Source organism: Schistocerca piceifrons, chromosome 3 (genome assembly GCF_021461385.2).
Source record: "Schistocerca piceifrons isolate TAMUIC-IGC-003096 chromosome 3, iqSchPice1.1, whole genome shotgun sequence".
In the NCBI taxonomy this organism is placed as follows: Eukaryota; Metazoa; Arthropoda; class Insecta; order Orthoptera; family Acrididae; genus Schistocerca; species Schistocerca piceifrons.
Window position 1 is genome coordinate 550,973,694 of NC_060140.1, and position 13,470 is coordinate 550,987,163.

The 13,470-nt window shown below is 39.1% G+C and overlaps 1 protein-coding gene across 2 annotated transcripts in view; it reads left to right on the forward strand.

The window, feature by feature from the left end:
• The first annotated feature begins 243 nt into the window (after positions 1-243).
• LOC124790073 (supervillin) overlaps positions 244-13,470 on the forward strand; it is a 471,354-nt gene continuing 458,127 nt past the window's right edge. For both annotated transcript variants that reach the window (XM_047257637.1, XM_047257638.1), the window contains exons 1-3: positions 244-329; positions 7,491-7,719; positions 8,135-9,877. In XM_047257637.1, the coding sequence (XP_047113593.1) occupies positions 8,817-9,877 (1,061 nt within the window). In that variant the 5' untranslated portion in view covers positions 244-329; positions 7,491-7,719; positions 8,135-8,816. The remainder of the gene's footprint in view (positions 330-7,490; positions 7,720-8,134; positions 9,878-13,470) is intronic.

Here is a 13,470-nt window from a genome sequence, read left to right on the forward strand (position 1 = left end):
ATGTTGTATTCAGTGAAAAAAAGAAAACTGAAAATTTTGACGCATTTGGTTTCAACAATTTGCGATTCAGTCATATTGTACTCCAGGCGGCAACATTGAACTGATGTTTTTGCCTGTTGCAGACGAAAGCAGCGGCGGTGGCAGCGTGCGTCGTCGGCGACGGCCGGTGAACGGCGCCGGGTCCGCCCCCGCCCCTGCCTCCGCCGCCTCCAACGCCCCCAGTGCCGCCCCCGAACCGTCTACGGCTGCCTCCAGGTCCAGGAAGTCGTTCGACGGCTGCTTGGAACTTGGCAGGAGCGCTGTCCACGCCGACACCGTCACCCTCTCAGGTCTGATTCGCCTCGGAAACATAACCGGTTCATAGAAAATGAAAAAATGCAGCGGCAGCATGAGAAAATTTGTGGTGATATTGGACTCTAACCCAGATGCTCCGCTATTCTAGAATAATTGCCTTAACCGCCTAGGCCAGTGGTCGTCAAACTGTCAAGTATTTGTGCGGCCCGCGCTTCTCAGGCAGCAAATAACAGCGGAATGTCTTATTGGTTGTCTTCCACTACTGACAACTTACAGGCGTGCGGGACTCGTACCGATCACCTACTGTGGTTAAATTTTGACACAGAAGTAACGTGGATTGCCCCGCCAAGGCCCATATGTGTACAGATTCGTATGCGCGATGTCTGTTCGAATGGACAGAAAAATACATCACACGCTTGTAAAAATTTTTCTTACCCGAAAGACAAGCAAAGTGTATCAATACCATGCCAGTAACAAACATCTGGCTCTCAGAATTTGGAGCAATTGGACGTGGTGTACCACAAGGTTCGATTTTGAGTGCTGTGATTCTGATTATGTAAATTATCAATTGCAGTTTCATAACATGCAAGTTTTGCGTTTTTTTTTGCAGGTCATACATATATAGGAATAAAAAGTAATACCAGTCCCCATACTGCAAATTCAACTGATGAAATATTTGAAAATGTCAACAGATTGTTCAAGACACATTATTATTGCTGAATTTTGACAAGTCTCTTAACACTCAGTTCAGTACTTCTTATAGAACTCAAGAAGTACAATGAAATACAAGAAGTAGAAAGTGTAAGTTTTTCAAGTGGCAGATAGATAACAACCATAATGTAAATACACACTGCCTGAAATTAATGAAATGCATCGGTTGAGCTGTGTTTGCAGTATGCGTGATTACTGCTGCATTTGATAAAATGAAGAAACAATGTATTCTGCATATTCCTATCCACTAATAAGTTCTGTAACTATTGTTTGGGGGAAACTTGACTGATGCGGGCAATATTTTTGGAATATAGAAGCATGTTCCAGGACATATATCTGCTGTTAATTCTGGACATCCTGCAAAGGACTCTTCAAAAACTAGCTATTTGACAACTACTTCACAATATCTATATTTAGTAATGATATTTATAATTACAATATTACTCTTTTCTAAAAAGAATTGTGGAAAACATGACTAGAACGCTATCACAAAAACAACCTCTACAAAGATCACAATAAGGACAGAAAGGAGTCAGAAATATGGGTAAACTTGTGTACAGCGACCTGCCTGTGCACATTAAATGTCATGTAAATAATGTGTTGGAAAGAACTTTCTTTTGGGCAATTCCTTCACCTGTGTTGAAAAGTATCTTAACAAAAACACGTAAGATTAGTGTTTTAGGTTATTTTATTATCAGAATTATCACTGTAGTACACAAGTCTGTAGTATATTTAATTTTACTGTATAGCACTGAAATTAAAGAAAAATGTACATTTTTCCCTTTGTTTCCACATCTAAAATGTAACTCTCCATGGGATCAATTGAATATGACTAATGCAGTGTATTGTACTGCCTTTCATCGGCAGTGCACTCCTATTACTGCCATGTCTGGCACCACAGAGCACCTCACATACCTAGTTAAAATTTCACATATTGCAAGTTGAAACCGAGTGCTCAGATCACACAGTAAAGTGCTGTCCATGAAAGGTAGCTTTAGAGTTTCAGTATTACACACTTTCTGTTCCCTTAGTACTGAGCTCGTTTAAACTTCTCTAATCACAGCAAACTCCCAGAGGAATTGCCAAGCAGCAGTAGCAGCATGGGGAAGTATACACTATATTGACAACTGGCAGGATCTCTACATCTACTTCTACACTGTGCAAACCACTGTGAAGCACACAGTAGAAGGTACTTCCCAGTGTACCAGATATTAAGGTTTCTTCCTGCCCTATTTTGTATGGTATGAGGGAAGAGTTACAGTACACGCAGACACATTTATGCTGTAAGTAGTCTAAGCTTGTATTCTGTCGTCCCTATGGTATCTAAGAGGTTGTTGTGTCTTCTAGATTCATTGCTTAATATAGTTTCTTGAGACTCTGTAAGGATAGATGGCACATACCTTAGTGGTTGCCAGTTCAGGTTTTTCGGTATCTCCATGATTATCCTCTCCTGATGTCAGATAATTCTGTGCTCATTTGTGCTACCCTTATACGTTCAGTATCCCTGATTAGTCCTATCTGATGTATCTCCTACACACTTGAGAGACTATATCATAGCAAGGCTCACACAAGTGTTTTCTAAGCAAGCTGCTGTATAGAGTGATTGCATTTTTTCAGTAACCTACCAGTGAATATGACTACCCACTACCTGCTGTACCTTTGTGTAAGCCTATATGATATACATATCCTTACATACTGTTACACCCAGGTTGACTAATTCCAGTGGTGACACACTGATGTTATGGTCCTATGATACTTTGTATTTGTGTTTTGTGAAGTCAGTATGTTACATTTCTGAATTTTTAAACAAATTGCCAATCTTTGCACCACTTTGAAATCCCATCAAGATCTGACAATATTTGTGCATATTTTGTGTAATCAGTACTGCATCATACATTACATACATACGCACATAACATACATACTAAATAACATAAAAATGTAACATAACTGCATCACCTGCCTAAAGTATGAGTTTTTATTAACATTGTCTGTCAGACAGTTAATGTATCACATGAATGGCAAGGGAGCCAATACTCTTCATTGGGGCATGCCTGGAACTATTCCTGTATCTGCTCATGACTGTCCAGCTGGTGTAACATGCCACATCATCCCCAGCAAGCAATCCTCAGTCCAGTCACAAATTTCATTTGATAACACATATGACCGTATTTATGTTAATAAGCATTGGTTTCATGTTGGTTACTCTAAAGAACTGTTCTTTTCGCTTTATACCCGATGATAAATATTATTGGCATACTGGCAGTACTGCTGTTTGCTCACTTGCATTAATTTTTAATCCAGATTGGCTTTGATATGAAGCTAATCAAACACGGTTGTGTGGTATATGATTAAATGAATGGAACTGATCTGGGAAAGTGTACTTGTTTATCCCAAACATTTCCCCTTCTGATTTTTATGTGAAAAATGCAGTTTCTCTCTGATGTAGCTTCCTGTTATGTCAGTGCACTTTGTCCAGTATGTTTCCATTGATTACATTGCATCCCTAAAATAATTGATTAGTTGCAAAGGTCACTCACACATGCTGTCATGGTGCTATATGAGCTGAGAGTAGGTGATAAGATTTCTTTCTGGTTGAGTAAATTTGTGTCATCATCATCATCATCATCAGCAGCAGCAGCAGCAGCAGCAGCAGCAACCACAACAACAATAACAACAAAAATTAATTAATTCTTCACATAATGTGTGGAAGCTCTCCAGAATACTTATCTATGGTTGTCTTAATATCTTCTGTGGACAAATAGGTGGAAGTCATGTGGTACTAATATGATAGATAGATAAAGCTGCTTAAAATCCCTCAGTTTTTCCATTTGTGAACAAGTGCAGTGTCCTGATGTAGGCATGTGGTCACACATCTTTTCATTCAGTTGGTACTGAAGATTTGTGCTCAATTTGTCAGTAATTGCTTTACCTGTTGCAAGATAATCTTGAAGACTAATCCCTTTAGCATCCCAAAACTACTGTCACTATCATTCTGGTTGATATGATTGAAATTGTCTTGTTCGGTGCTTGGCAGTTAGCTTTCACTGACTGCTTTGATTGCTGTTCCATTTCTGATGTGAGGTGATAGACCTACAATGACACACCTGTGCATTAAATCAGTTTGATTCTTTTTAGGTCTGTCCCTCGTATGTTGGGTTCAGCTTGGGGAAAGATAATTGTCTACATTTGACTAGGGTTTGTGTATGTAGCAGGATGAGTCAGACTTGATATCTGACCATTAGGGCACGGTCAACTATTCTTTTTGAATCAAAAAACTGTGGAAACTAAAGAATGGACTTCTATGCCAAAAAATTATTTAACTGGCTTCCAAAAATTAACAGTATGGTGGTAGTATTTGCACTTCGTAGAACACACACTATCATATATTAATATTATACTCTTTCTTCAATGATTCATTAACTAGGAGTAAGTTTCAGACTGCACATATTGATCCAAAATCCCTTAATAGCGGTCTTCTGTGTTTTGCTACTATAATTTTATCATACTGTTTAATGATGATTTCAGTATAGGTTTGAGTAACAATACAGTATATTGGTTTGTACCAAAAAAATATCCAAGTCCAAAAGCAGGATTATTTATTAAATACATTGCCTAAAACTGAAAGAATGTTTATTACAGACACTAATTTTACAACCAGAACAGAACGACTACCTGGACGAAGAATGCAGCTATTTACACAAATACTGAACATTGCAGAATGCTGGTATTTATACAAATATTGACTATTCATGAATATCTGAATATACAAACATATGATATTTCCAGAACCTCCCAAAAGTCATGTTGTTGTTGTTGTTGTTGTTGTTGTTGTTGTTGTTGTGGTGGTCTTCAGTCCTGAGACTGGTTTGATGCAGCTCTCACTGCTACTCTATCCTGTGCAAGCTGCTTCATCTCCCAATATGTACTGCAGCCTCCACCCTTCTGAATCTGCTTAGTGTATTCATCTCTTGGTCTCCCTCTACAACTTTTACCCTCCATGCTGCCCTCCAATGCTAAATTGGTGATCCATTGATGCCTCAGGACATGTCCTACCAACCGATCCCTTCTTCTAGCCAAGTTGTGCCACAAACTTCTCTTCTCCCCAATCCTATTCAATACCTCCTCATTAGTTAAGTGATCTATCCACCTAATCTTCAACATTCTTCTGTAGCACCACATTTCGAAAGCTTCTATTCTCTTCTTCTCCAAACTATTTATTGTCCATGTTTCACTTCCATACATGGCTACATTCCATACAAATACTTTCAAAAACGACTTGCTGACACTTAAATCTGTACTTGATGTTAACAAATTTCTCTTCTTCAGAAACGCTTTCGTTGCCATTGCCAGTCTACATTTTATATCCTCTCTTCTTCGACCATCATCAGTTATTTTGTTCCCCAGATAGCAAAACTCCTTTACTACTTTAAGTGTCTCATTTCCTAATCTAATCCCCTCAGCGTCACCCGAGTTAACTCGACTACATTCCATTATCCTCGTTTTGCTTTTGTTGATGTTCATCTTATACCCTCCTTTCAAGATACTGTCCATTCCATTAAACTGCTCTTCCAAATCCTTTGCAGTCTCTGACAGAATTACAATGTCATCGGCGAACCTCAAAGTTTTTATTTCTTCTCCATGGATTTTAATACCTACTCCAAATTTTTCTTTTGTTTCCTTTACTGCTTGCTCAATATACAGATTGAACAACATCGGGGAGAGGCTACAACCCTGTCTCACTCCCTTCTCAACCACTGCTTCCCTTTCATGCCCCTCGACTCTTATAACTGCCATCTGGTTTCTGTACAAATTGTAAATGGCCTTTTGCTCCCTGTATTTTACCCCTGCCACCTTTAGAATGTGAAAGAGAGTATTCCAGTCAACATTGTCAAAAGCTTGATAGATGATAAATAACAAATCCAGCCAATCACTGTACCACATTCTATGCACCACAGCTCAAGGCAGTATTAATTTGATTTTAACTATTTTATTTTGATTTAGTTGACAGGGAAACCACAAAAAAATTAATGTTTCAAAAAACAAATATACATATTACAAAGTATTATGTTGCCAAAACCACTGAGCACTGCACCATGGCTCAGTATTGGGGCAATGAATAGATGATATTGTTTATTTTCAGTTCCACTAGATATCAGTTGTCTTTTCTTTTTTTTTTGGTTACCATCACCTGTGTGAAACGCCTGCTCCACAGTAGAAATCATTTTGTATTCTTGAGTTTTCGAAGTGTAATTCCACGATAACAGTGTGAAGATGTTTCAGGTTCACCTACCAAACTGATCCTCTGAATGTGTGGAACATTGTCAGATGCTAACAGTTTGTAGATGCAGGATATGTATATAAAAGTAGTAGTCCTGGCAACTCACCTATTCATGACAAAAATGTTGCACAAATTCAAACTGCTTACCAACATAGTCCTGCAATATGAACGTGTTGCGGCAGTCGGGAGTTGCAACTGGCTAAAACAATAATTTGCTGTGTTTTGAGATGGCAATTGGTTGTGAAGCATTAAAAGTTACAGCTTTTAAAGGCTCTATGTCATGATGACAAATGCAAATGTGTGACATTTGCCGACGAGCTGCAGAATGCTTTTGACAGTGATAACACTTTCACAGTGCATAGTGTTCAGTGATGAAGTGGCTGTCCACCTTAATGGAAAAGTAAACAAACACAATACTTGAACTTGGGGCCTAAAGATCCCACATGCACAAATTTAATATGTATCAGATTCATCAAAAGTCATTGTTCATTGTTTGATATCCCCCTCCTGTGAATGGCCCATTCTTCTTTGATGTAAACACAGTTAACAGGCAGTAGTATCTTGATGTGTGACAAAACTAGTTGTTTCCAAGGCTGACTGAAGAAAATTTCATTTTTCAACAAGAAGGGGCACTGCCTCACTGGACTTTCCAAGTTCATAAATATGTGAATGAAACTCGACAAGCAATTGGATTGTTCATCAAACAGCTAACAACTTAGTACTTCTCATCTGACCTCCATGGTCACCAGATTTGATGCCCTGTGACATCTTCCTGTGGGGTTACGTTAAGGACGTCATTCATGCTCTCACACTACCACAGGAACGGTAAGAGTTGAAGAACTAGATTTGTACTGCCATAAAGTCAGTGACAGTGGAGATACTGACCCAACTATGTAAGTGATAATGTTTTTGTCACTGATGGAGGACATATTTAACATCTGAAATCTAAGCTTGAGAGATTCATAAGTGTATGTCCCAGTTTCTGTAGTTGTATGTCTTACCCTTTAATAAATATATCTATTCAAAATATGTACTTTCTTTTTGAAACAGCCTGACTTCATCAGTTAACAAAAAGAAGTGTGAGGCTCACTGCATTAGTCATTAATGAAAGTCCGCTTAATAACTGTCTGGAAAGAGATTGGTTTGGGCTGCAGGTAGTCATTTTTTGTGGGTGGTGATAATCCCATTTTGCATCTTTTTGCAGCCTCTCCTGTTGGTGGTTCACCTCGTCAGCAACAGCAACACTCAAGACTGAATGGCAGTGCTTCAAATGTAGTGCCTGTCTCACCTGTTAGAAGCACAGCGTCACCCAGCTTTACATCAAGAACTACATCCCCTCGGACATTAGTTACCGGATTTGTACCTGTTGTAAACACAAGAAAACCTAGCTCCCCGTTGGTCACACCTTCAAAATCGAGGCTGACAGAGTCGAGGTAAGTTTATCTAGATGCATCTTACTTGTTTGTTATACACAGAGCTTTAGAATATTGACTTTAAATTGCTTTGTGGGTTTTGATTGTTGTTGCTGGAGCATTGTTCAACAACACAGAAACAGAAAAATGTCATGGTATTTGGTGTATTGGAGACCAGTCTGTGAGTGATTTGAATATGGTCAATTTATCATCTCATTTGTCTTCTTGGTATAATGCGTAAAGATTCAAAGAAAAGGAAATTCAACCATGTATTTCTGTGGTCTGGAGTCTTTTATTATGTGTTTGTATGGTTTCAACAGTGTAATAGGAAAATAATCTCCTTTTGGCAGAAAGACCTAAATAATTTAAGCAATATTATTTCAATGTTTTTCATTTAGCTGAGTGAGCACACTGAAAAATATTTTTTCATTTTCAGATATTTGTCAAAAAAATCTGATATAAAAAGTGTGGATACCTCCCAGAAAGTTGATATACTGACAGCACTCACAAAAGAGTCCTTAGCAAGATTAGACAGACTCACCAATACTTCTGTGAGTGACGAACATACGTCTCGATTGACTGGAGAATCCCATCTTATTCGTTCGAACACATCTTCTACCCTCAGTAATGGCCGTGCGCAGGACCGTGCAGAACATAGCCTGAAAAAATCTGCATCTGCAGTGGTTTCAGTTGACTCCACTTCATCATTTCCCTGTGAAGACGACACTGAACTTACAGTTGAAATTCATGAAAGGAGTAAATCACCAACAAAGCCAGGATCTTCCATTTTGAAGAAGAAGTCATTGGAGGAACCGCTAGGCACAGTTCCTTCTGTTCCTGTTGTAACAGCACAGCCTGTGTCAATACTTAAGCGAAAAACCTCACAAGATGAGGCAGGCTCAAGTGCAAGTACCACACCAGCACAACCAGTAACTTTCTCCCCATCAGTAGAAGACCACGTTCGTAACTCTAGAAGACAAGGTATTCTCAAAAAACGTGCAAGCCTCGATGAATCAGAAGTCGTGAGGCGTCGAAGTTGCTCACCGGATGTTAATCATAGTTGGGCTAGAGATTCTTACGAATTCAGACCCATCTTGAAGAACCAGAGAAGATCATCGATGGAGGAACTAGTGAGGCGAACTCAGTCTCCAGAATTACATCCTCATTCAATTTTAAAAAGGAAGACTAGCCGTGATGATGACATGGAAGAAAGAACTATCACTTCCCCAGAACCACAAGGAATTTTGAAACGCAAATCCAATGTTAGCAGTAGCAGTAGCAGTGGAAGTGGTTCACCTCATGTTTCAATTTCACAGACAGTTATCATGAATGTTGCTGGAATATCTGGCACAGAATTTGGAGCTGATGCTTCTGAAGTTGTACGGCCTATACTTAAGAAGAAGAGCAGCTCAGAGGACACAACTACAGCAGACTCTTCCTCTGCAGACACCCCTAAACCCATTTTGAAGAAGAAAACGAGCACGGATGTCGACGATTCTGAAGACAGGCCAAAAAAACCTATATTGAAGTCTTCACAGAGATCTTCCCAGGAAGGCAGAGGTAGTGTAAGTTTGGATGGCACACCGAGGGAATCACCTACCAGATGTTTGAAATTACGCAGCCATAGTGCTACTGCTTCTGATTCCACATCTGGATCAGATGGGGAAGCTGTTAGACCCATACTGAAGCAATCGAACAGCAGAGAAAGGTCCTCTTCTCCCCGTCCGAGATTGTCATTTTGTGATGATGAAGATGAGGATAGGCTGATAGCACGGAGCACCGCTTCATCTGGTAGTGATACTACGAGGCCTGTCAGTCCAGTTGGTGAAGGTGCTGTTCTAAGACGAAATCGTGTGTTATGTAGCCCTGTTTCACTCGAGAGTGAGCGTGATAATGTTGTCCCCAAAAGACGTTCCTGGGAGCCGAGTTCTTCTGTAGATGCTACTGACAATGTACAGTTGATGAATCGGCCAAATTCTGATGAGCCAAGAAGTTTATCAGTTGCTGAAAGGATAGTAAACATGGAAAGTCTTCTAAGTCAGCCTGTCAGAAGCAGCTCAACAGCTGCAATTAAAACTGGAGCTGTGCCAAAGAGGCAAAGCCTTGGGAGGAGCCTCCGTGACAAGGAGCGATTTCACACTCAACCTGTTACCATGGATGAATTGGAAGCTTCTGCATTGTAAGTTACATCAATATTTACTTTTTAATATGTATTTCTCTGTGCCATTGAAAACAAATTTCTATCCCTTTCTTTTGCAATTGTAGCCCAAACACAGTTTTTCTTCACTTACACTACTTCTCTCTCTCTCTCTCTCTCTCTCTCTCTCTCTCTCTCTCTCTCTCTCCATATACATTATAATAGTGACTAACATAAAAGAGAGTCAAAAAGTTAATGATCCGAAGTAAATACAATAAAGAATTTTCACCCAGTTACATGTCTAGTACTTCTCTCAAAAAATTTATAAATGTTGATATGTAAATAGCTTCTTAATAATCTACAATCTGACTACAGATAACATATTGTCAAAGACACAGTTTGAATTCCCAGAGGTTTTTATACCAAGACATCCATTGAGGATGCATTTAATTCATAATATGGCAAATTATAGGATTCTGTTGTATTCTGTGATTTGTCACACCAATTTGACTGCATGAATAATTTCATTCTTTTAAGTAAATCATGTTACAGTATCACAGGAAATGCTGCAAAATGGTAAAGTTAAATCTAGCAGGAAACACATGAACTGTAATATTCTGGGTATATTACAAATAATGAATGGGTTGAGGGTATTCTAACATTTCCAACCTAAAGTGTGAGCGTGAATCTGGGTTATTTTGGTTTATTCCCCTCAAACCACCTTCCACTTCTTTACGAGGTGACTTACTTGGAATTTGCAGCCACTCTTCTTTACTGGATAGCCAGCTGCTATTTGACTTTCATACACAATAAAACTCCCACTTTCAACATAAATCTATAACTTCCTGTAAGTCCCTCGTACAGTCGAATGACAGACACAAACTATATTACAGATAAAATAAAGTTGGCTTTGATACCATAACTTTTCTTAACAAAACCAGAAAATAAGTCTTGCCTATAGCAAGGTTACGTCAAGAGTTGTCGAGTTATTTTTCAACTGTCTTTGTTTTAATAACAATAGTAAATGACCCAATAAGCACAGAGCTGCATATAACCTCAACAGTTCTTCCTTACACACTCACTAATACGTCTATGGATTGCCCGACAGGTACTTTTCGGTGCCGTTTGTCCACCGTGTCAACTTTCTACGTGTGACTGATTTTAAACCTGCACAAACAAACATGTGGCACTCAGTAGGTAGGATTCTACCATCCCACGCTCATATCCGGAATATCATGTGTTCGAGATGGTAGAAGGCTGAGTGGTTCTAAAATTTATTCAGAAATTCTCGAATCGCTGCAGTATCTTTATTGCTTCCTGTTTTCAAAAACAAATGAAAGGTGTAAACAGAAAACAGTCCCATATTAAGTAACTGGTCTTCACCCAAATTTAAACTTAATTACATGTGGTGTCCCATAAGATTGCATCTTAGGGCCCAAACTTTTCTCTTCTACATCTATCATCTTTCAGTAGGAACATTTGTTTACATATCATACAAATATTGTGATAAATAGCAGTGCAAGGTAGTTTTAGAAAACAACTGCAAATAAAATTTTCATTGACATTAATAAATGCTTTCTAGCTAATTTGTTGTCATTAAATTGAGAGGACAGTTCATTGGGTCCTACCTTACAAGAGGTTTCCGCCAACAGTTACGTGAAGTATGTGAATTTGCAGGTGGTGGTGGTGGTGGTGGTGGTGGTGGTGGTGGTGTTAAGTCATCCAAATCGGCCAGTCTCCAGACTGGTGATGAAGGTCCATTTATACAGATTAGGTTCCCAGCTATACGAGTCACTTGAATACTTCTTAAGTAATAGTACTCATTACATTGTCCTTGAAGGCAAGTGATCAGCACAAACAAGAACATTGTCAGGATTTCCCTAGGGAAGAGCAATAGGACTGCTCTTATTCTCTATATGTGTAAATGATCTGACTGACAGGGTGAGCAACAATTTATGGCTGTTTGGTGGTGGTGGTGGTGGTGGTGGTGGTGGTGCTGTTCTGTATGGAAAGATGTTATCATTGAGAGATCGTAAAAGGATACAAGATGACTTAGACAGAATTTCTAGTTGGTGTGGTGAGCGGTAGCTTGCTGTGATTCTAAGGAAATGTAAGTAAATGTGGATGAGTAGGGAAAACAATCCTGCAGTCCTGGTGATGTTCAGATATAGCATTAGTAGTGTAGTGATTGACACAATCTTATCGACTAAATATCTAGGCATAACACTGCAAAGCGATATGAAAGGTAACAAGTGCTTGAAGTTGGTAGTATGGAAAGCAAATGGCCCACTTCATTTTATCTGGAGTATTTTGGAAGAGTGTAGCTCTTCTATAAAGGCGATGGGGCATACAAAACTAGTGTTGACCCATCCATGAGTGCTGCTGGAGTTTTAGGGTCCCCTCCAGGTTGGATAAAAGGAGACATCAAAGCAATTCAGAGGCATGCTGCTGGATTTGCTACTTGTTGACTGGATCAGCACAGAAGTATTATGGAGATGAATTTGTGACCTCAGATGGGAATCCCCAGAGGGAAGCAACCTACTTTCCACAAGGCACTATTGAGAATATTTAGCAGACCTGTATTTGAGGCCTACTCAGAACAATTCTACTGCAACCATTGCACATTTCACCTAAGTACCACGAAGATGGACGCATTACACCTGTACGTAGGCATATAGACAATTTTTTTTTTCATTGCTCTATTTGTGATTCAAACATGAAAGTAAAACACTAGTAGTAGTAGTAGTAGTAGTAGAAGTAGAGGTAGTAGTATGTGACATCCTCTACCATGCAGTGGCTTGTGGAGTGTGGATACAGATGAGGATGTAAATGAAAATGACAATGATAGTGAAAAAAATAATAATAAACAATAAATAAATTAATAAGGCTTCAAGACTTCGTAACTAACAGTCTCAGAAGTTGACCTTGCCTAGGGTATTGGACGGGTCACAGGTAGTGGATAGTGAGCATTCCACCGATATGGTGGACAGCTGTGAGTGCAGAATAAGCAATCCCAGATCAAGGTAAAACAAAATCAAATCCACTTTGCGTCTGTCTTGTAACATGCAGCAAAGTGGTCAGAGTCTGTTCACAAGTGGTGTGGGTGAAATTTATATTCTGGAACTAATCCTTCAAGTCATAACAATTTGAGTACACTCATTGAGTCTACTCAGCCCTACCTGATTCCAGGTACAATCATTATGGGGAATTTTGATAGTCAGAATATTACTCGAGGTGGTCAATCCACCACCAGTATTACTGGTGCAACGGGTCTTTAGGATCCTGGGCAGCCAGGTTAAAATGCAATGTGATTCAACAGAGGAAGTCAGAATCCTCTGGCCAACTTAAAACCAAAACCAAAACAAATGCTTTTTTTGCAACACTTAACATACAAAAGTCTTTGTAACCAAGTAAACTTCATAAATTGGGAAATGCATTAAAATAACAGAAGGTCAAATTTTGGCACTACAAGAAACATGGATGATGGACAAAAACACCGTTGATTTCAGCAATTACAGTCTTTTTAAAGTAAAACTGATAAAACAGTACTTAATAACAGTGCTTTTTTTCTAAAAAAAGTTTGAGGGTACTCCGACATTGGATATAATTCAGCGAAAATTACTTATAACTGGAGC